Source organism: Dermacentor andersoni, chromosome 1 (assembly GCF_023375885.2).
Source record: "Dermacentor andersoni chromosome 1, qqDerAnde1_hic_scaffold, whole genome shotgun sequence".
Taxonomy (NCBI): Eukaryota; Metazoa; Arthropoda; class Arachnida; order Ixodida; family Ixodidae; genus Dermacentor; species Dermacentor andersoni.
Window position 1 is genome coordinate 148,021,410 of NC_092814.1, and position 23,678 is coordinate 148,045,087.

Genomic DNA, 23,678 nt, shown 5'->3' on the forward strand with positions numbered 1-23,678 from the left:
TCCAGGCTTATCGTAACAGCCTTTTCTGGGATGAGGCAAATCATCTAGTCGCGTAAACGTACGCCTGAATGTCTCTCACAATCTTCAGGTCGGTGATAATATCGCCTCCACCTGGACTACCCCAACCCGAGACAAGGATACTTTACCGATTGTGGGGTGGCGTCGCATTTACGAAGTCGTTTGCTTTCCGTATCGGATGGGAGGATAGTGCTGCGTGTGACCACTGCGGCGACGAGGAAACTATCGAACACGTTCTTTGTCATTGTCCCCGATACAGCGCACACAAGCAGGCATTCGCGACCGCGCTGGCGCGTCTTGATACGACCGGCCCTTTTCAGAGCAGAGAATCGTGGAACGCCGACCTACGAGCATACTGTCGTCACGCCACAAGACAGTGAAGGCACTCTAGAATTTTTTACGTTCGAGTGGCCTATTGGAGAGACTAATTCTCATGGACGTTCCCCCGTGCAGGATAGCCATCCGGAACTACCTCTGGTTAACCTCCCTGCCTTTCTCTGCATCCTTCTCTCTCTCTCTCTCTCTCTCATGGACGTTCACGACCTTCCCTACATTTTTTTCTCTCGCTAGTTTGCTTTTTTTCTCCGCTCTCTTTTCCATCATTCATTTCCCCTTCCCCCAGTGCAGGTTAGCAAACCAGAATCTCATCCGGTTAACCTCCCTGCCTTTCCCATCCCATTTCTCTCTCTATCTCGTCTGAGGAGCTTCAGCGCAACCTTGCCATCAGTGCTTCAGCCTTCGGGTGGAACTGCTCAAACATTGTCCCTGCGCAATCTCAGGTGACTTCTCATTTGGGAGCAGGTCGCAATGTGGTATTATGCAATTGCTTTTCTTTCTGATTGCTGTAGTACCGTTCTTGAGGAATAAGTTACAAACAATATCGCCACATTGGTACCGCAAGTGAAGGTCACCGCGCACTGGTGGATAATAATGAGGACAACATCGTGTTGAAAGTTTTGTATGTTAGGCAACCACTTTCTTCAGCATGTTAACAACGACGACCACAATAGAAAACGATCACAGCGTTTGTTTACCTTCTCTTGTTCCCTACCTAGTCAGTACACTGAAACATATTTCTGTTGGTCGAGGAAGGAAACGTTTACCTGACCGCAGTCCCGGCATGCTGCTCCACGTGTGACGTGCAAGCTGAAATGGCACAAGCAACAAGCACGCATACACAAACACATCACTATCACACCTGCACACAAAAGTATATGCTACTAAAACATGACTACCGCTAACAAAAAAAAAATAAAAAAAAAGAAACGGAACTAAGCGCGAGATTGCGGGTTCGATTTCCGAGGCCACGGCGGCCGCATTTCGATGGTGGCGAAATTCAAGAGCGTTTGTGCACCGTGCAACGGGTGCTCGTTAAAGAGCCCCAGGTTGTTCAAATTAAACTGCAGTACCTCGTTACGGCGCGCCTCAATCAGATCGTGGTTTTAGCACGTGATAACCCAGGATTTAATTTTTCTTAATGCCTCATTGGACGAACAATAGCAACGCGCGCTCTTTATTCCACATATAGCGCTGAAATACACAGGTAAAGACTCCAGTTTCACCATACTGTCGTAGCCGGTTATCTTGCAGTCGTACGGCAGAACTCTCCGGGTGTTCGGTATTCCAAGGTCTGGAAGGAAGAGGGCAAAAAGACGAAACAAAAACAAGATAGCGTCACGTGGCACGGTCATAATGCAATGTCGAGGAAAGATAGCAATAATTAAATTGTCGGCAAGTGTAGTTAAATCATATCAGAGAAGAACACATGGAGAAACTACCACGCATTTCTAATTGCTCTCAGCAAAAAAGTGATTGATATTTTTGAAATATCTAACTGCGTCAGTGCCTAAGCTTTCCACCAGAAATGAAGTGGGCGCGAGAAGGGATTACTCTAGGCAATGAAATGTATGTGAATATAAGGACGCCGGAGTGTTAGCTTTCTAAGTACGAATTAAACTGACGTAGGTACACAATTACATAATCCTAGAAGTACATAAGTATACCGGGAACCTTAATCCCGAGAAGGAAATTTACAGAAGAATAAAAACGTTGTGGAGTGCCTGTGGCAGGCATTACCAAATCCTGACTGGGAGCTTAATAACACTTGTTGAATAGGAAAGTGTACAATCATTGCATTCCACCGGTGCTAACATACGGGTTGTAGACTTGGAGATGGGCAAAGAAGCTCGACAACAAGTTAAGGACCGTACAAACAACGATGGAACGAAAAATGCAAGGCGTAACGTGTACAGACAGGAACAGTGCGGTGTGGATCAGAGAGCAAATGGGGATAGCCCATATCCTAGTCGACATTAAGAGAAACAAAATGGAGCTGGGCAGGCCGTGTAATGCCTAGGGTAGATAGCCGATGGACCATTACAGTTGCAGAATCGGTGCCAAGGGAAGGGGGACGTGCAGTCGATGACAGCAGAAAACTGGGTGGGGTGAGGAAATTAGAAAATTTGCAGGCGCAAGTTGGAATCGGTTGGCGCAGGACAGGGGTAATTGGAGATCGCAAGGAGCGGCCTTCGTCCTGCAGTGGACATAAAAAAATAGGCTGATGATGATGATGATGAAGCATACAATTGCTTTCAACAAACATGAGCTACATCTTATTTAACGGCGCGGAAACGGACATAGCACAGAGGACATGCCACACAGAAGGCTGTTTTGTCTGTGGCATGTCTGCTTTCTCGGCGTTGAACAGAACGTACTCTACAGTAAACCACACCAACTTGTCCAGCAGTAAGTCCATCTAAGTGCGCTACGTGCATCGACTGCGGGGAGCTTTTTTTGCGATCGCTACAAAAGGTAGAGCAACAATGACGCTTCCAAGTAAGGGTATGAGAATAGTAATTTTCGAGACCTAATCGAAACGAATTGAATAATGCGAGAAGGAATCTAATATAGTATCGAATACTTTTCGAATATTTATCGAATAACGAACTGCTGTTTTCACCATTAAAATAAAACTATTTTCACATCCTATAGGGTGTTCACAACTTTAGAAAGTTACTTTCAATACATTGCACGCTATGAAGCGTTGTTTACTACAAGTACAAACGGAGCATTAGGAGCAAATAAGCATTTCATTCGCGTACTCAGTACTCATTGGGGAGTCCGAATCATAACGGTTAGGCAGGAATAGTTCGTCCCCCCCTGCGACGTAACGTGCCGCACTAGGTAAATTCTCATATTTTATGGCTACTATGGCCGCCGAAACGAAATTTGTGACGCTCTTGCTGCAATTTTGTGCTTGTTGGCACACCGTTGTCGATTTCAAATACTCGAAATCAATTCGAAAAATATTCGTATTTGCATAGTGACTATTCAGTTTGAAGACCGAATCGAATAGGACAATATTCGGTTCGTTATTCTAAAGCTATATACATACGCACAACCTTACTTCCAAATTAATTGCGTCGCTTGAAATCATTCTTCCTTAAATCAAAGCTTCATCAAAACCCACGTAAGTATTCTCCTACTACACGCGCAGTATAAATGAATCCATGTATGTCTTGGTAGGAGATAAAATATTCTGGCGAACTCTTTCCTTTTGCCTTCTTCTGCCTTTCGATCCCTCATCCCCTTTTCCCCATGCTGTGTGCGCGCGTGTATGTGCACGTGCGAGTGCGCACGCGCGTTTTTCCCATTTTGGCCCCGGAAATACAGAGTTGTAAGTTCAGCCCTTTAGAAATTTCACGTTAGAAGTTTTAAGAAGGTTTTCAAAAATGGTCTCCCGAATCAAGATTTTAAAGCTGTCGAGAGATCTGATTATCATGAGGCTTTGCGACAACTGCAATAAAAGATCATGAGCCATTCCACTCTGTGGAGGTGGATGACTAGCGAAGCTATGTAGCCCACGAGAAGAAGATGGCACAGAGTTTTGAACAAAGATACGAACACATTTATTGTCTTGATCCGTGGTCATCGTGACCGAAGGTACGCACACACTTTTATTTTTTTACATGCGCGTTCATTCATGTTGTACATTGGCTATATGCATTCGTGTTTTCATTTCGCGATATATTGAGGCAAACAGTTTGAGACCGACATCCCTGCACCGACTGGCAGCGGGCCAGTGCCGTCAGCGCCTTCGCAGAGGGAGGGGCAGTATGGGAACGCTAGCATGACGAGCGGCCACGGAGCCCGCTGTGGAAGACTACGGCGACGAACGCGCCAGCAGTGGCTCGAGCGCGTTCGCGCGGTTACGCCAAGGGACGCCGACGAGTGATGCGGTAGAAGGCGGCGAACGCGCGAGCAGTGGCACGAGCCATTGCTGACGATGATAGTTCTTGCTCACACAGATTTGTTGACGGAGACAAAAAAATGCACGGAACCCTAGCAATAAACATCTTCGCGTTAATATTAATAACACAAGTTCTATGAAAAATGCTGAGGCACGCGCTATCAAATAAACTAATACTGATGTATTCCGATCTAGAAGCCGGTACCTCAACCGCTGCCAAAGCTCCCACTTTATCCACTGCGCGTATAGCTTCTTCGCGCACAAATATATTCATTTGTTTTAAAACTCTGGCGACCGCGTACAGGAAAAGCAATAGGCAAGCTATAAAAAGGGCGCCTTTACTTTTCCTCCAATTGATTAAGGTGTCCAAGGTGTCCTATGACGTAATGAGTCCTTTAAGGCATCGAATGCTTCTATCTATGGCGTAAGTGGGCAAAATACTTACCTACGTAACCACAAACTTCAAGTGAAGAGGCAGTGTGTAGAAATTGAATGTTTTGGTCGCCTCAGACGCGAAATCACTTTTTCCTTTTTATGTAGACGAGGACAGCGTGCAGGCCGTGAAGAACTGCGCTGATTATGGCGAACGCCTGCAGAGTAAAGAACACGGAAAGGGAACCTTCAAAACAGCGGGAAATCCGCGAAATAGTAAGGGCTATGCTTCAAAAGTAAGAGCCATGCTTCAAACTATGCAATGTAGGAGTCAATGGCTTCTTCGACTGGGCTACAACAAAGTTATGAACAAGTGAAAGAGAAATAATTTAACCAATTATTATTGAGCGGTGAAGACGTTCCCTTTTTACGATCAGAGGGGGTCAACTTATACTATATCTGCAAGGTGGAGCCAAACACGCGAAGTCCCGGGCCTAAACCTACAAAGCTTAAAAGGCAAACCTTACAACTAATGTTCGGCGGCCAGCCGACACAATAAGGATGTTCCCATCGCTTTAAGCAAAACGTGCATACAATGATAGCAGTGACCTACTGCCCGAGGCAAATAGGTAACCTATCGGCTGTCAAGGGACCCATCTCCGTGTTGACTCTACAGATGGCGCTGGAGGCGCGTCATTATACTACGTATCTGCTTATCTGCGATTCAGACTGTTGCCACCAGATATGCCGTGGCCATCCGTCCTTAGATACACCCCAGACATTGAGTGCCCTTTGAACGAAGGCCAGCTGCTGGGAGGCGTGCCAGGTCCTGCGTGAAATGATGCTGGGCACGTCCAATGATTTACCATGGTAATGCCGCCGGAATAATACGGACATGAAGATATAAAATTACGTGCGCTGACGTCAATGTATACACTCGTGAAACTTTTATAAAAGCTTTAGCGAACCAAGTCAGGCCACTAGAGTTTTCTTGCGGACGCATTAAATTGTCTATCTTCGCTATCAAGCATCAAGCGCGTTGCAATTTTTAGGCGCTGGCGATACAGATTCACAATTCGCGACTAGTCTTCTTATAGAGTGCGCTTATAATTGGGGCGCTTATATCGTCATCGCATAACGGACCCTCAGCTGTCGCTGTCCGTGTTCGCTGCGATACGCATACAAATCAGCTTTTTTTTGCCCCAGAAGCGGTTTTTGTCGAGACCTCACGTAGACGGATGCAACATAAATTGCGTCATCGCTTGACATGGTGGCACCTGACCTACCTAAGCGTGTCCGCTTCAGGTAGAACCGGTAGCCTATCATTATAACCCGTTCGCCCTCTTCACGGGAAGTGAATGGTGCTGCAGACTTTCGTTACAATTTATTTCACCTCGCAAGCAAAATTCGGACGTTAGCTCGGCGGCCTTTTGAGATTGGTTCTCGATATCTAGAGATGAAGGCCTAGCCTGTGGTCCCACACAGACAGCTCGCGATGTCACTGCAAGAAAACGGTTACTCAATCTGTCACCGCTACGTAGAAAACGGTCTCACCATGTGTCACGCCGCGCGATGACACATGGCACCACAATTTCGTTGCAGAGGAAATGGAATCTTTTTGAACTATGACGACTTCAGGCCACACACGCCAGCATATATGCTCCGCTCGCTCGTTTATCGACGAGTCAAGACAGTTTTATTAATTTTCGTGACTCCTTCACTTATCGCCGCCAGGTACTCCCTGTCGGTTCCTGCGTGCATGGGAGACGCCCGCTGCGCGCTGACGCGCGTCCTGCAGGCTTTTTAATACAGTTTATCCAATACAAATCCTTAATTGATCATACAGGCGTGAGCTCCTCATGTCTTAACTTCACTTTATGCTTCAGTGACGTTTGGACAACCCCGCATGCATCCATCAGGAGCAATGACAGCATCGCCGACAAAGAATTCAACGGGGCTCGCAACTTCTGCGGTAACCCACTTCGGTTCAGAAAACAAATATAGATAAAATGTTAAGTATTTTTTACGTGATAGTGGTTTAATACACTCGTTGTCAGACATCAAAATCCCCTGGCTTCATCTGCATTCGCTTAGCAGTCGTATTCTATGCGCCCGCGTATGCGTCCCGTGCGAGCGAACGAACAATGCAGCGACTGAGCGCGCTGCAGACTCGTTAAAGGCTCACAGCAGCACGTAAAAACAATGTATTCGGTTCCGGCATGCAAAGTTTAATCTCTGTAACTCCTTCTCATCGGCCTTTCGCGACTGTTTTAAAGATCGCCCGCAGGCCCACAAGCGTGGGTGAACTTTTTAGAAGATGGCGCTGCTACGCGCATTGCTATATATACGTGCACATCGCACGCGCGCGCGTGTACACGACAGAGGTGAAGCCGGCGAGGGCATGACAAGCAATACAAGCGCCGAAACTCAACTTGATAGCTGACGCTGCAAAATAAGTTTCACGGCGCATATACAGCAGACTTGTACGCGTTGCAGAAATAAAACGGGTAACCAGTCACAATTACTTCATTCAAAAGTGTAATTGATTACAGTTACCATTTACTGCCCCAGTAAAGTAATTGATTAATTAGTCAATCGATTACCTCTACGTTATTTTCCTCTGTACCTTTATTAACATTGCACCGATATAGTAAACAGAACGAGCTGCCATAGATAGCACTTTCAATGCGTCTTTGTACAGCTCTTAACATTGTTCATCTTCACTAACAATTGCTCTCCAAAATTTTCGTCGGTCACCTCCCCTAGTTTTCTTGTAAAGTCATCAGGCAGCGAGACGCCGAAAGCTCGCTCGATGCGCGCGCTGGCAGGAAGGGCGGTGCTGTAATGCACGAACTCCGTGCGCTGAGCATTGTGATTATTCCATGTCGCGATGCTCTTGTTAGGGTCATATGTGACGCGTAGCGCATCAATGTTGCTGTGGCTTGGAGGAGGCGCTCCCGGTATGGCCAGTGAAAAGCTGAAAAAATCGTCCGCGTGTGATTTCCTGGCGAAACGTATACGAAGTCATGGCCGTCGCTATCCAGACCAGCGCCGGTTATTCGTCGGCCGCCTTGCGGCGCGTTACAAGATGAGGAGACAAATATTGAGCTTCGGATTGGCCTATCGGAACATGCGCATTCGTCAGCCTGCTGCGTGGCACGTCCGCCGGGCCGTTCTACTGTAGTTCTAGCCAAATTCAAGCTCTCAAAGCTGCGTCTCCTGTTACTACTTGTAAATAAAGCAACTGGTCACATGTAATTATTTGCAGGAAAAGGTAACTGAATTACAGCGAGCGATACCGAGTAAAAAAGAAAAGAAAAACAATCGATCAATTACACAACTACAAAAAAGGTAATTGATTACAAGAATTTAAATACACGTAATTCTTTACGTGCTAGTCATCAGCACCAATAGTGCGGAAGCTCACCCCAGCTGCGGTTGCCACGCTCTGACCAGCTTCCAGGGCCAGTAGAGAGATGCCGCCGCTGAAGTAGAAGACGAGTCCGAAGGCTTCCAGCAGAACGTACTGCATGCGGAATGCGACAGCGATTTTAGCGTGAGCCGTGCTTGCCATGTTATCGCAAGTTCGAGGCTGTACAGCGCAACGGTCACAACAGGGACAAAAAAGGAGACACGGGCGAGCGCTGTGCGTGTCTCCTTTTTTTGTCCCTGTTGTGACCGTTGCGCAGTGCACAACTCACCAACTAGCCCAAGCAACCGCTTTGCTCAGTTATCGCAAGGGTGCATTAAATGCGGCTACCACACGTATAGCGGTCTAGCGGAGACCGCCTCGCGCGCTGTTGTCCCGCCCCGAGCATTGCGTAAACAACTCGGTTCTTGCCGACGCTGCTCGCCATTCGACGAAGAGCCTCGACAAGCGGCGATAAGACATCGACAACTGTGCCGCACTCAGATGCGTGGAGTCCGTGGCTATCCAAGCATATTAAGGCTGCATGCCCCTATGCGCGAGGCGAGCAAGACGACTCAGAATTTCCCCTTTGTTTGTGCAGAAAGGCAATGCCACTATACATTTTTTTTCTGCTCAGCTATGCTTTTCGACGCTTTTATTCTGACTTTATTTTTCTCTTTTTTTTTGCCTACAGAGGACGCGGCTCGCCTCAGGTAAGAAAACAAGCTGATCATTGACGTTGATAATTAGTCTTCCGGAGTCGATGCATGTCTGAATTCTGAGAAATACGGGGATGTTTTGCGAGAGGTGGCCGGCCAGCAAGGCGCGCACATTAGTCTTCCGGAGTCGACAGATGCTTGAATTCCGAGAAATACGGGGCAACAGCAAAGTGCCACTGAGGCAAAGTGCCTCGAGCGGCCAGTCGCAAGGCAATTTCGCATGTATTCGCGGGCTTTTTTCATGCTTGGAAATACACTTTCATGTAGCAGGTATTGACCTACCGAACACTGTATCAGGAGTTTTCTTATGCTTTTCTACAATTTGGCATTTACATTTTTCATCTAATTATAACATTCGAGAACATGATTAATTACTTAGGACTAATAATGTAATTAGGCGGAGTGCAAAAATAAGCTGAGTATCTCTAAGCGATGGCAAAAAATATTACCTTGGTTATGTCCAGCAACGTGGCATTTGAATACTTTTAATGTTTCGTTCAAGTTCCGTACGGCACCCGGTATACTGTACAAAGTATGTATTTCGCACTTGATGTGCGCCACTTAGTTGGGTGACGGTCAGGAGCAGCGCTAGCTAAAGTCAGTGGCGTACCAACTATTTTTCGAGTGGAAGTGGGGGGGGGAAGTCATCTCTCTCTCCCGATATATATCTTTGCAGTACATGCCACCTGCCGCCGCTGCTCAACCGCACCAACCATGGCAGCTGCACTCCTGTAAAGCTGCGTAAGATTTCCCCTTTGACTTCTCTGCAGTGCATGTTCGTTTTTCGTGTGCTTCACCACCAAGCCCAACACGGAGGTTTCCTGCCAACGGGAGCAGAGCGAGCCGGCGCACGGCGCGGGTGGGATGGCGGTTCGGTATTTGCCGCTTTAGCGGTCACAGACCAATAAACGATGAGGCGTTCTTTTATTCAATGTGTCAATGACACGTTGATTTGTTGTAAAATTGTCATTGGAGGTTATACGGAAGTTCACGTTCGTGAGTGGGCGGAGCATGCGTACTCACAGCGGGCCCAGCTGGCACGTACTGTAAAATTCGCCTCCTTTGTGCATTACCCGATTGCCATTGCAATAAAGAAGGCCGAGAAATGCGTCAGTGAAAGTAACATTTGTCATCGACAGATATGGTTTTCAATCGCACACTATGAACCATTACAGTCTAGTGTTGCCAACACTTTCTGAAGCGTGTCACTGAAGTGAGACAAAAAATTCATTAAAAGTCTCGCCGTAACTGTGAGGTGCATTGATTTTAAGAACGTAGGTGTCTGGAAACACTGTAATATAAGCTGGCGTGAAGTAAATAATTTGCCCAGACGTTTCATATTGGTCTAATGTCCGTGCAGCTGAAGGAAAACAGCGAATTTACCAGCACGGTATAGACGGCAATTCGGAATGAATAACGGCGATACAGGTTTTGTGGAAAGAAAAGGTTTTGTTTCTTTAATTTTAGTGTTAGGTTAAACGTTTTGAGATCTCCGAGACTAGAGATAGTTTCGATAAGCACGTTTTGAGCTTTGTTCAGATTGTTTGCTTTAGAAGCTCACTGATGTTCTGACAGATTTGGTTCGCGCTCTGAAATTTCTGAAACTTTTTTTTTTCAATATGTCGTTCTCTTTTGTAGCAGATAGGCTTCTTTTTGCTTTGTTTTTGAGATACGGTTGCACCTCCAAGTTTAGGTTATTTGTTAGAAACCTGTAGTGGCGCGCTTGAGTATCAGTCAACTTTTCGGAAGGGTTCGCGAAAATTTTCTTTGAAAGTAAACCGCGTTATATGAGGAGCCATTGTTTGACCGCAAGATTTTAGAAAGCGATTGTACCCGTTCCTTTAAGGCGTGTCTTGCACGGACACAGAGAAGCAAAGCGTTGGTGCGTGTCCTCGCAAGTGTATTCATAATACGACAATGTTTTCACCATCGCTTAGAGTGTGCGTGATAGTATTTAGAAATGAGGTCGAATCTTCGTGTAGTTTCGAGCGCGTATTTTACACAGCATTTTTTAAAATTATTTCTTTAGTGCGGGTTCTTTGTGGACTAGAGAAAGAAAATGTTAGTGCGTGAGTCACACGAAAGTGGAAGATTTGAGGAGCTTATTCGGAATGTGTGGATTGTTTTGAGAGGAAAGCCTTGTCTTCACGGCTTGCGCTTGTCTCGCCAGCCTTTTGCAGAGAATTCATTCTCTAAGTGTGACGCCAGCAACCATGGTCTAGGTGTCGTCCTTGCCCAATTTAACGGGAGCGGTGAAGAGTATCCCGTGCTGTACCTCAGTCAAAAACTGACACCGTGAGAAGAGACGTATAGCGCCTCGGAGAAAGAGTGTTTGTGCATAGTATGGGCCATTAAAAAGCTAGCATGCTATATTCAAGGCACGAAATTCACGGTCGAGAGCGACCATTGCCCTCTTGCATGGCTGAAGCAAATATCGAAAAAAAAAAGCGGGAGACTGCCGAGGTGGAGTCTCATTTTGCAAATAACGTATAATAAACCCTTATCCCTTCATACCTATTACCGGACGTGCTCGTCAATGGGCTTGGTGGATTCCTGGCCTAAACGCCACCTCGAGCCGCAACAGTGCCTCACAAAATGACACTACAGAGAAAAATGGCCCCCACTTCCAGCACTTCTTTAATATATGTGCTTACGGGTCGTTTATCTGGACTTGCTTCTCATTCTTTACAACTTTTGTATACATGTTCCGATTTTCATGCTTGAACTTTTTTAATAGCCGTCTCTGCATTCAAAAACAAAAATTATGAAAGCGATGGCTCCACTGTATAATTGTACGAGTCCCGCCCTCCAGAGTTTGCTCTCTGCATTACGCCGTGGAGCGCACGAGCGACTTGTCGCGGACACACGGGAAATTTGCCATCGGGCAGTTGAGACAGGACACCACATTGTGTTTCTATGGTTGCCAAGTCATTGTGACCTGCTTGGAAACGAGCAAGCAGACACAGCCACTCGACCTTCACACACCAGTGCCGATTGCGTTGCTACCCCGCTGTCAAGAACAGCCGCAGCGGGAAAGCTCCACGCGCTTGCTCGCGGACTTACCTTGGTCCAGTGGAATTCGGCAGACTTTAAAAACCAGCGCCTTTGTTCCCTGGATCCTGATCTAAAGCTTCGCCTTCCACGTGGCTTACCACGACGGTAGGTAACTCTCATCTGTCGCCTACGGCTTGGAGTAGCTTTTACCAATGCGTACTCTGACCTTATCGAAATGGCCACAAGTCCAGATTGTGAAGTTTGCGGGTGCAAAGAGACGATAGCGCACCTTCTATTTTATTGTGGTCGTTTCAGTGCACAAAGACAAGTCCTCAAACCACGCTCGACAGGATTCATAGCCATCCCCCTGCGGAAGGCAGAATTCTTGGACCCTGGCCCCAGCCGACGTCGGCGCAAACTGCTTTAAAATCGCTAGTGTGCTTTTTAAAGGGGGAAAAAAGAGAAAAGAGCATCAGCGCGAATGACCACGCCGATGAAGCCATCCGATCTGCACATGAAAATGGTCAACGTGTCTTGATTCCGCTTTCGCAAACAGACGCTGCGGCTGGGCTGCGACTGATGTCCCGTGAATGTGCTTTGCCTCTGTGGGACTCGAACGCTTTCACCATGTGTCGTTTGCGTTCGTTGTCTCCGGACATACGGATGCACCTACCGCCTGGGTTACCACGACGTGAACAGCTGTACCGTCTGTACCATGCTGTACCGTCTGTGGCTAGGCGTTGCATTCACGTACTCGTATGCATTCCTTATTGGAATGGCCAACAGCCCCACGTGGGCCACATGCAACATCGATGAGACGCTCGCACATATTATCTGTGTCTGCCCGCGATATAGTGCTCAGAGACAAGTGCTGTGCAGAGTAATGGACCAGTTGCACAATCGTCCACTATCAGGACTGAAAGCTTTAGATCAGTAGTCCCACAGAACATCCTTCCTAAATGCCGTACTCGCGTTATTAAGGTTCCTGCGGTCTGGGGGCTTCACGGTAGACTGTAAGAACGCCGCCTCCTACAGCTCTGTAGTGTACGCGGTTTGGTCATGCTCGTCTCTATTTCTTTCTATCTCCCCTTTCCACTCTCTTTTTTTTATCCCCCTTCCCCCTTCCCCCCGTGCAGGGTAGCCAACCGGAACTGCCTCTGGTTAGCCTCCCTGCCTTTCTATGCATCCTTTTCTCTCTCTCTTTAAAGGAAACGGGACTCATTGAAAAACTATAGAATGCGCAAACTCATGATTTTCTTTTTTATTATTATTTCTTATTATTTATTATATTTAACCTTCTCTTGTTTTCTTATCTTTTCTGCCGCTCACCCCATCCCTCAGTGCAGGGTAGCCAACCGGACGCTTAGTCTGGTTAACCTCTCTGCCTTTCACCTCTTGCTTTCATTTCTTCCTTGTGCCGAATAAACTGAAAATAAAGGAAAAAGAAATCTTGCGCCACGCGAACGAATCTTAAATGTTTATCTGGTGAGGCATACACTTGGACAAAAGCCCCTCTCCCCTGGTTCACGGCAACGGCCACATTTAAAAAGCTTTAAGTGTGCCGCAGCTGAGCCACCTACGTGGCGATTTTTCACTAGCTTCAGTGCCGTTGTGCTGCCGTTGTATGTGAGTGTCGCAAAGCCTGAGTAAGCAGAAAATAGGGCGGCGTTTGCTGTATTTTATGTGCGCTCGAATATTCTGGCTTTAATTCGAATGTGAATACAAAAGTCCGTGTTATTCGATTTGCATTCGATTACAGAATTCACTGTTACAGCTTGTTGAATGTTCGTTTGTGTTCGAATTTAAGGGTCAATACTTCTTGTAGTCGGCATGGAGAAAGACAAATTGGCGCCATTTGCCGAGCAAATGCGTCAAGTGGAGCTAAGTTCTGCTCAATTTCCATTCGCTCTGTATAAGGATGCCTCATCTAAAGACAGCTTACGAATTTGCTTCCTCAATTCCGGCAAATCAGTTTATTATTTGGACATTCTGACCAATTTTGCATTCCATTAAAACGATGCGGCGTGATGTATATTATTCCACTTTGCTCTGTTAACGAACACGGCCCCCTCTACGTGCATCTGGTTCCGTTCCCGTGTTTCAGTAGTGCCATAGTGACAATGCACCAGATGCGATCACCTTTCAGCTGTTTCTCATTTACAGCCTCTTCAGTTCACTCGACATACAATTCTGAACGGCATTACATGTATCGAATGATGCAATAAGCCTTTCTTTCGAATCAAGCGGACACTATAGACAACCTCTATAAATGAGAAAGCATTCGGTGTTTGATTCAACATTTGAGGGTTTCTTTCTCGAATTCCATCCAATTCACATGAGAAGATTTCGCTATTCAAACAACTTTTTCCACTTCTTTTCTTTTTGGTACACAATGCAAGGCACCAGAGCCGAGACTTACGAACAGAGTGCTGGTCACGTTGATTCCCGTGTTTGAGAGCAGCGAAGAGACGAGCACAAGCAGCGACACGAACCAGTACAGGAACGACACGAAGATGACGTAGATGATGCTGGGCTCAGGCTCGACCCTAACCACGAGTTTGGACAGCTGGTACACGTAGACGCGGCTGCTGTATGCCAGCGCGAACGTCAGGATGCCCGTCACCTGCGAGGAGTGTGTCGTGCGGCCGCTTCGTGAGTGCTCGGTCACGCTCCGCTACACCGGCAAGCTAGGCCTGGCGCGATACACGTTGAAAGTATTGTTTGTGCAGGATTTCTTTTTGCTCACATCGCTAACCCATTCGCTCTGTGGTGGGATAGCGCCTATGGCGCTTGTCGTGCGGTCTGCCTTACACGAGGCGATCGTGTTTAAGTTTTGCGGAATTATTTAAGGCCACCTGTTGCAGATAACCTAATTCTATTCCTCGACATGAATTACTCAGAGAGGTGCACGTTGCTTGCACGAGAAATGAAAATACATATTCAGCTTATTAAAAATGCACTAATTAACTTAATCAATTACTTTACCGCACAAATTGCAATTTACGAATTGTAGCCGGTGAGTTTGCAAGTCGTATCCACTTGGAAATAATTTGCAGAATGACAGCAGTTAGGAGAGAGGCGCCATCACAGTCGACGTAAAAATGCGCTGCTGCTCGACTTACTTTTTTTAACAAAACGCGCTTTCATCCAATGAGGCGTCAAATTATCTCCAACGCCTGTGTTCTTCGTCCCACACTTTGAGAAATAATAGCTCGAAACTAGTGTTACCCTGGAATTTAATTTTAAGTGAATACGCCTTGCAATGTCACCGGCTACAATTCGTAAGTTGCAAAATGTCCCGTTTAATTAGTTGAATATGTGCTTAGATTTCTCGTGCTAGCCATCTCCGCCTCATCGAATAATCCAGCTCAAGGAAAGGAATTATGCTACTTGCCACAGGTCGTTTGTATATGTGTATATATATTCTGACGAAGGCCGTGCCACGGCCGAAACGTTAAAACATTAAAAATGCAATTTTCCTAAGTGTGCTCCTTCGTTTATTCAACTACCTATGCACCGGACCTACAGAACTTTTCCTTGAATTATATATATATATATATATATATATATATATATATATATATATATATATATATATATATATATATATATATATATATATATATATATATATATATATATATATATATATATATATATATATATATATTCGGGAAAAGTTAAAAATGCTCGGCCCGTATTGCGCTCATTTAGGCCGGAGGCGAAGCGCTATTGATCCTAAAGCTCGCTCAAGGAAGAACATGCGGCGGCAAAAACGTGACACTCTGAAACCTCCCAATGACTTGAATGCATTCTATCGCCTTCTTTCATCCATGGTTTATTTGCGAGAAAATAAAAATTGAATCCGGGAGCCGGGCGCGCTTAAATGCGAAAAGTCAATCAGCAAAGAAGCCCAGTCAGTAAAAAAAAAAAAAAAAGAATCCTTTCGTCCGACCCGGAATGAAAAGAGGAGCTGAGGTTTTGCCACTTGTGGTGTACTATTGTGGCCGCCGATGTAGCAGGGCGCAATTACGTTTGATTTTTGAGAGGGATTACACAAGGGGTGTCGATATATAATCATTTAGTCGCGATTTAGTTCCCACGTTACATACCTTCGATGTTGTTCTGTACTCTGCATGGTGTACCAATATATGCTCTCTTAATGTTCCCTAGCGAGCGGAGGAAACAGATTTTGACAAGTGAAATTTATTGAAAAAAAAAAAAAAAGATTCCACCCTTTTAAGTATTAACACACACGCGCTTACAGCAGCAAACCAAAATGGGGAAAAATGTTTTTTCTTTTTAAGACAGAACATATGAAAGCCAGTTATAAGGTGAAGACAAATATACATTAAAGCTCTATGGGGATATCACTTGCGAACACCTGTGACAGCATGCTCCTCACGTAAAAAAAAAAAAAAAAAAAAAAAAGAAGACCAGTAGGGAAACTGGAGATTGCCTGTTCAGATACGATAATTCTTTGTCCATCAGATGCACTGAAGACACACTGAGCCATGCATCAGTGAGGGCTCTGATTCGTATCGACTGAACGTTCCAGTGATGTTGTGCGCGTTTCGCGTCGTTCTCCCGAGTCAAGGGCACCCCGCTCTCCGCACCATGTTCTCCCGCGTCGAGAATTCCCAGAATCATACGTGCACGGGTAAAGGAAAAGAGCGCGTAGGAAACGCACTGTTTATTCAGAGCGAAAAAAAAAACACTAGTAAAATTCACGGTCTCGAAAGAAAAAAGAAGTCCATCTCGTTTTCTTCACTTATATCCGGGTACTGCGTAGGTTACCTTCAACGGTGTAAACACCCGTTATGCGTCGCCGATAGCCCGCGCAGAGAGTTTTCCTGAAACCCTGCTCGACCGTTACGGAACGAGTCACACGTAGCGATGTGCCGTTTCTATTCTCACCGTCTCCCTTGCGTTCGTTTCTTTGTCAATACTGAGGCTCCGTTTTACCGTATTAGATAGCGGTAGAAAAGATCTGCCTCTCCTTGGCAATCGTGTCTCGATGACGCTACACGAGGTTGCCTGGCACAAGGAGCCAATGAGGGCCAAAATTGTGTCCTCTAGCCATATGTTACTTGTCTATAGGGCGAGAAGAGAGGGGGTTAACCGAGGGTCCCGATTTTTTATTAGTCATATCATGAGAAGCCAACAAACACTGACACGAAGGACAACATAGGGGAAATTACTTGTGTTTAATAAATGAAATGAAATGAAGAAACGATAAATAATGGAAATTGCCATTTCCATTATTTATCGTTTCTTCATTTCATTTCATTTATTAAACACAAGTAATTTCCCCTATGTTGTCCTTCGTGTCAGTGTTTGTTGGCTTCTCATGATTTGTCTATAGGGCGTATTTATACTTCGTCTGTAAGCCATGACGCCAATAACGTTACACGAAATAGATAAGTTAAGCTATAGATCGGCATATGCCACTTCCAGATTACGAAAACGCTCGCCTCTTCATGAACCCAGGCTCGGTAAGCCCCGCACAAAAAGGCGCTGAAGTGGAATGGCGACAGTCGGCTTCAGATTAACCCGCACCAGATCAGTGTAAAGCCGCGTATTTTGCCAGTGCCTGCTCCCAGACACGTGACCACCTATCAATAAAAACATTGTTTTTTGAAATCATCAAGGACAGGACCTGGCAAACTGTCTTGCAACTTAACAGCACAAAAAATAGCCCCACTAGTCTAACTTACCACGGAGCCTGTGCCATCACTGTGATGCCGCCGCAGGTCGGCGAAATTCGAGAAAAGCAAGTTTGGTCTTCATTTGCTCTATTAGTAATCGATGGCTTTCAGTCGAGTTTTGAAAGTCTAAAATTTAGTGCCTTTATGTCTTCAGCCTCTCTCTTTAAGAACAGAGTGACTGTTGTGGGTGTGCTTACGGCATGTTTATCGTCATGAAAGCGTTCTCTGCGTAGCGAGGTTATCCGTTACTTGCGGCCGGTCGAAACAGCACTAGTTAGAAACAGCTACGGTAGTTAGTGAACTATGATAGCGCGGAACGCGCGAACGGAACGGTTAAGAAAACTCCTGGACAAAACTGCATATACGCCAGCCCGAGCGCTCGGGCGCGCCTCTTACTCGTTGTGAACACGCAGAACAGTGTACTCCAACTTTGAAGCGCCGCTTTAGCGCTATTGGCCAGTTAGCGCCAGTCAGCCAAAGCCATGTTAGCCAGCGCCAAGCACTCGCGCTCTACCGCATTTCGCGCTGTTCGAAGTGAAGAAAAGCAGAAATAGCAGTCGGTTATTGTCACTATTTCTGCGGGCAGATAATTTCAGTCTTTCGAATTTCGGGGCAAAACTTAGTTTGACAAATTGCTAGTGTTTCACCGAACATAAGCCCACCGAACTTTTTTTCGATGACCAACACGGGACGAACGGTAATATAGGCATCGCGATGATGTTATGGTGTAAGGAATTATGGGTAATAAGCTATATGGAAGAAGCAAAGTTCATCGAAGGTGAAAATTGCCCTGCGCCCTATACTGTAGCACGCAGCTATGAAGGAAACTCATACAGGTTTCTAAGAAAGAAAGCTGCTCATTTGAAAAATTCGTCCTTATCTGGTGGATCGAACCCGGAACCAATGACTTTCCGGGACGGTCGCTCTATACCATCTGAGCTAACCAGGAGGCTAGCAAATTTTATACCGAGGGCGAACTAGTCGACAATTCGAACTACTGAGTATGACAAATCAGTTCTGCGGGATCTAACGTTCATAAAAGGAAAAACAATTTCCTTATGAACGTTCATAAAATAACGTTCATAAAAGGACAAAAAATGTATTCCACCATCTGAGAAACCCGCAAGGCCTTTCTTTGTAGCTTGTCACGTCGAAGGTATTCCAACATGCGGTTTGCATTGTTCAGGGCAGATGCGGGTTGAAAATCGCATTTTTGTTAAAAATTTTTTTTAACATTTCGATCACAAAATTACGCTTCAGCATTCTGTTACATTTGTAAAATAATCAAGGCGTTCGTCCAATCAGAAGACTGCGAAAAAATGATTCTAAGTGAGGCATGGTTCATTTTTCCACTCATAATCGACATGTGAGAGTCGCAACCACACGTTTTTTCCAGATTATGAGCTTTCCTGGTGTAAACACAAGCGAGTACTAACCCTAGCTGATGTTGACACCAGCCCGTCCTACACGTTTGCCCATGTGCTTAGGCGAAGGCTGCATGCTGCCTACACATGAGACAATTAAGCGAGAAGCTGTTTTTTCGCTGTATTCAGGACAAACCCCAAACTGCCGCTGAGACTTTTAAAACAAAGATTTGGTTGCTGTGCCCCAAAACAATATTTACATCACGCGCTGTTGTGGAGGCAACCATTTCTATAGCCATACTGCGGTTCAACAGAGGCCACAAAGGCCACAATAGCTTTGAGAAGGTTCTGCAGCTAGAGTCGGTAGCTCTTCGAGCTCGGGAGTAGATGGCTCTGAGCAACTGCAGAGACCAGAGAAGACCAGACAAGAACATAAAAAAATATTTGGAACACAGGCAGCTGAAGCTGAATCTCGTCACTGCGGCGTAGTAAAAGAAGCCCGACTGTAGGAGGAAGCTCGCGAGGGTCCCCAGGGTACCACCTACGTGTAGGGGAATTTTGAAGTTTTACACTTCTGCTGGAAAGGTATGGTCTGCATTCCGCCAAATTTCATGCAAATTAATAATCTGTAATAGTAATGAGCGTGTTTACAAGCTCTCAACTGCGTTTTTCTCTTTCTCAATATTACGCTCTTTTTTGTTTACTATATAGCTATTTGTGGACAAACATTTTTGTACTTTATGTGACTGAATCTGGAACATATCTTGCATGCACATAATGCAACTCTTTCCTTCATTGTAAGTTGCAGTAATTTGCGTCATGTGAATTTTAGGATACCAATCACCAATGTTCTCCATACCTATAGTGAATATTAAAAATACATAAATAATAAAGCGAAAAGAACATCATTTTATGCTTATTTGCAACCACGTACTTGTTTCTAAGCATTGGTCTGGTATCAAGCCTAAACCTTCCACAAGAAACATTACTTTTCCCACTTTCAGGAAGCACGCAAAATAAGCAGACAAAATATGGAGAAAAGAAAGTTATGTTCAAAAACTAGGAGAGTAAGCTCTATATGATGCATGAATTCCACTCAATAAGCTTGATTATAACGGAAAAAGAATCTCTGAGGCGCGTCTCCCTTAATTATTAGTTTGATATAGGGTACGCAAGATAATGTTGTAGTTATGTTAAGCCAGAGTAACGGTAGGAGGATACCGAATTAGCAGTGGCATAGTTCACATGTTCTGCAGGCTAGATTGACTCAAAAGTAACACTATCGTGGGCAGCGTGGTAATTAATTGCGGCATGTTATTTATTGGAATCAGTGCTCGAGGAACTAATTGCTAAATAAGGCAGTAGGGAACGGACATATTTCCCGCACCAACATGAGATCGTGTTAGAGCGAAAACCAGTCTCTGGTCACAGCTGTATCGTCACTTTACCATTTTCTTTTCTAACACCATGCCAGTATAACGCGTTGATTGTCAGTGCAGATCACAGTGCGTCCAGTAAATTTCGTATAACATTCGTCAACGTAGACGTGAAAGAATCTGGTTAAAGTGCATGCACAGAGGACAGAGCACGTTTTCACAGCTGGCGGACAACAGATGACGTTTAGCGAAACTTCGTCGAAGAGGAAACGACAGAACGAGTTGGTGCAGTCACACCGCGCCGCCTCTGAGCAGATGCGCCAAGCACCGGCGTAGCTGCGCGGAGAGAGCGAGGTGCGATGTCTCGGCGAGAGGGGGGAGTCGATATATCGATTCCCATTGCGTCTGCTCGCACCGGCGTGTTTCGAGCAACACGTATATCGACGGTGTGACGCACGCAGCGCGCGCCTTCTCCATCTCGCCCCGAAACGCGGCAAAACACAGGGGCACCGCAGAGGACCGCCGCGTTATATCGCGACGTGACGGCGATTTGTCCCCTGAATTGGAAGTCGTCGATAAAGGCGCTAAATTCGCGCGATGAATCGGGCCACGATGGAGCAGGCCGCAACCGGTGAATGAGCAGCTCTGGGTGCGGCCGGAGGCGCCGCGTTTCTCGAGTTATTTTTCCAGCCTCCCGCGCCGCAGCACGTTAGCGCGGAAAGGCATGCGGCGATGCACGGAGGTGTTACTTGCGATTTCGGCGATGGTCAGAATTCCGCACGGCGAGTTGAGGAACGACAGGGAGAGCGCGAAGGAGAAGGACGGCAAGTCGTCGTCGGCACCGGCAAACCAGACGTCAAGCCGGGGCAGCCCCATGATGATTCGCGTGTGTCCCGCCGCGCGGCGACTGCCGTCGGCCTCTTCGGGTGAGCGCGGCGCCAGCGCCGTTTCTTCCGGCCGCGGATGGTTCGAGCGGTGGGCAGGGAGGGGGGACGGACGGCGCGCCTGCTTGCCTTCAAACGGGCGCACGCCCACGCGCCTGTCGTGAGCGCCCGCGCATCCGTCGCCGGGCGCTTGTTTTCCTAACGCCGCCGGGCCCGCTGCGCTTATCGTGCTCCGTCAGGCGCGAAGATATTTTCGTTCGTGCAGCATTCCTGAGCGAGCCCTTCGGCACGACCGAGCGAGTCACATACTGGGGCTTCGTGGGGGTCGCTAATTGCCTTCGTGGATCAGGCCCTCACGCGCGACAAACAGAGCTTGGTCCTATATCGGCCGAACGGCGTTAGGCCGGATGCGAGATTGCGGGAGACGCAGTTCACCCTAGCGGATGCAGCCGTTGCTTAATTAATGCGGCACCCTTCCGTGAACACGGGTGGCGCGTGGCCTCTGCGGCCGGACCCTGAGGACGCTAAAAATAAATAGGTAGCAGCTTGATATACTTAAAATAATGCAATGTAAGTTATCCAATTTTGATGTGCACAACTGACTACCATGACCGAGTACCCATGCGCAGATATTACAGCATATCTCCGTAGTGTTATCTTAAGACTTGCGGCTTTCATTGGCCTTCTACAAAAGCTTGTAATTTTCCCGCTGCTATTATAAATGTTTAAGAACATTGCCTATGTAGCATCAAATAATAAATGCTTCGTAAGACCGTGCCATAATCATGTTAGAAAAGCAGAGCATAAGACCGAAAGCCATGGTATTAACTTTTTATGAACGTCATCTCACAGCATAACTCCTGCGTCATATTACAAAAATCTAAACACGACATCGATAGAACAGCTATCACGTTAAAGTTGTGTCATCAGTTCGCCTCCGGCATGTCCGCGTTTGACGCCCCATGTTGTCACGCACCACGCAGACGGCAGCTGAAGTGGGAGAAGCCGCCTCGGCATCGGGGCAGCTGTGCGACGCCGGCCGCCCGAACTAGTGTGCTTCAGCGGCTCGTAGAAGGCGGTGGCGACGGTGGTCAAGACCAGGCCGTGATAAAGAGGAAGCACATGGCGTTCCCGCGGACGGCCGGCGTGACCGATATGGCGGCGAACACGAAGAAAGCGCCCAAGGTGGCGAGCGTCGGCGTGAGCACAAACGGCAGCCAAGCTTGAGCCGGTACTTTGGCGGCGGCACGATCTCGTTCATGGCTGCCGCGTCCGAGGGAGTCCAGGCCACCGCCGCCAGCTCTGGCGCCGACGGTGCTGCATGCATGGTCACTCCGGTGCGTCGAAGGCCTAGAGCTTGCCGTGACGGGGCCCCTGCTTTCCGTCGTGCTTTCGATAGGTGGTCCGGCCTCCTTGCGAACTTCCTGGACGCCAATGCAAGCTGCAAAGGAGCCCAGCCACATGGATGTAGGCGTAGATGCAGAGCCATCCGCATAAGATGGAACTCTGGCACGTGCGGTCTTCTTCGTCTGCCTCAAAACACGAGCGGCTCTAAAGGATGATGATGATGACTTTGATATATTTGGCGCATAACCATTCATGGGGATTGGCCAAGAGTCGGGCAGATTTTACATATGCTATAAGGTATTTAAATTAAAAAAAAACTATAATTTTGACGCATAACTTAAAGCGAGGACAGTTCAAAAGGATTCACTAAACAGCCATTCAAAAAAAAAGGTATACATAATATAAATGAGGCAATAAAAGAGGAATGAAATGAATGATACGGTCAACAATGAAATCGGTATGATATAATGATCTTTTCTGTGGCGATGCATACATTCCTGTGTGAGTGCCCAAGCACAGACGCCCCGAAAGACAGCAGTACTGGAGTGTTCAATGGCAGGCCTAGCTGTCGCACTGTAATTTCCAATGTCATTTTTCTCATGTAGGAGAAACGCCGGAATTCCAGGATATACTGCTCAATCGTTTCTAATGCGTTGAAAAATGGCACAAATCGGTGCATGTCTAAATTTAGGGGTGCGACTCGACAACGCAGCCTCGTTAATGTCACTACCAACTGTCTGGTTTTCCCAAATTTCCTGCTCCAGGGGAATTGTAAGTGGTGTAGTTCCGAGGACGATGTCTTCTTATGTTTCTCTTTTCTTTTTCTAATTCTACACATCCCACAAACATACCCTGAGAACGCCCCAGAGCCGCTCTTTTTCTCAGCGGCAATATTTGCAATGACCTTTTGAACACTGCCTTCTCTGGTCAATGCGCCTCTTTCGGCATTCGTTTCCGATTAATCTTCAGACAGGAAATGTGCATCATTAGAGTCACCAAACCAGATAAGTTAAATATAAAATGACCTATAAAGTTAAACTGCACAATCGGTGGGGTGAAAATTTTCCACAAATTTTCCATCGCAGCGTACACGTTCCTGTGTCTGCCACCGAAAGCGAGGTACCAAAAGAAAGGACGTGTTCATGCGTACGGACTTGGCGGAATTTCTCAAATTCCTCCTCCTAAGTTGGAAAATGTGTTGCTGTGCGATCCTCTCTTTCTTTCATTTCTTCCTCCGC

At 46.5% G+C, this 23,678-nt stretch overlaps 1 protein-coding gene and 1 long non-coding RNA gene across 2 annotated transcripts in view; one reads left to right on the forward strand and one right to left on the reverse strand.

Moving 5' to 3' along the window:
* Positions 1-14,170, forward strand: part of LOC129380612 (uncharacterized) — a 75,060-nt gene extending 60,890 nt beyond the window's left edge. Inside the window, exons 3-4 of the long non-coding RNA XR_008608783.2 lie at positions 8,743-8,761; positions 9,444-14,170. This is a non-coding gene — a long non-coding RNA (uncharacterized lncRNA). The remainder of the gene's footprint in view (positions 1-8,742; positions 8,762-9,443) is intronic.
* LOC126544868 (uncharacterized) lies at positions 1,504-21,156 on the reverse strand. The gene is made up of 5 exons (XM_050192399.3): positions 20,963-21,156; positions 14,181-14,384; positions 8,067-8,165; positions 4,713-4,857; positions 1,504-1,648 (listed from the first exon to the last, which is right to left on the reverse strand). Exons 1-4 carry the CDS (start codon positions 21,083-21,085, stop codon positions 4,786-4,788), a joined length of 498 nt encoding a protein of 165 aa, XP_050048356.1. The 5' UTR covers positions 21,086-21,156; the 3' UTR covers positions 1,504-1,648; positions 4,713-4,785.
* Between the last annotated feature and the right edge of the window lie 2,522 nt (positions 21,157-23,678).

Bases quoted from the DNA above. Each gene is read 5' to 3' on its own strand.
- LOC126544868 (XM_050192399.3), bottom strand. From the start codon at position 21,085: ATGGGGCTGCCCCGGCTTGACGTCTGGTTTGCCGGTGCCGACGACGAC. The intron at 8,166-14,180 runs GTAAGTCTCGGC...TTCCGCATGCAG, and splicing joins ACGTGACCAGCACTCTGTTC to TACGTTCTGCTGGAAGCCTT. The intron at 4,858-8,066 runs GTGAGCTTCCGC...TTTACTCTGCAG, and splicing joins GCGTGGCAACCGCAGCTGGG to GCGTTCGCCATAATCAGCGC.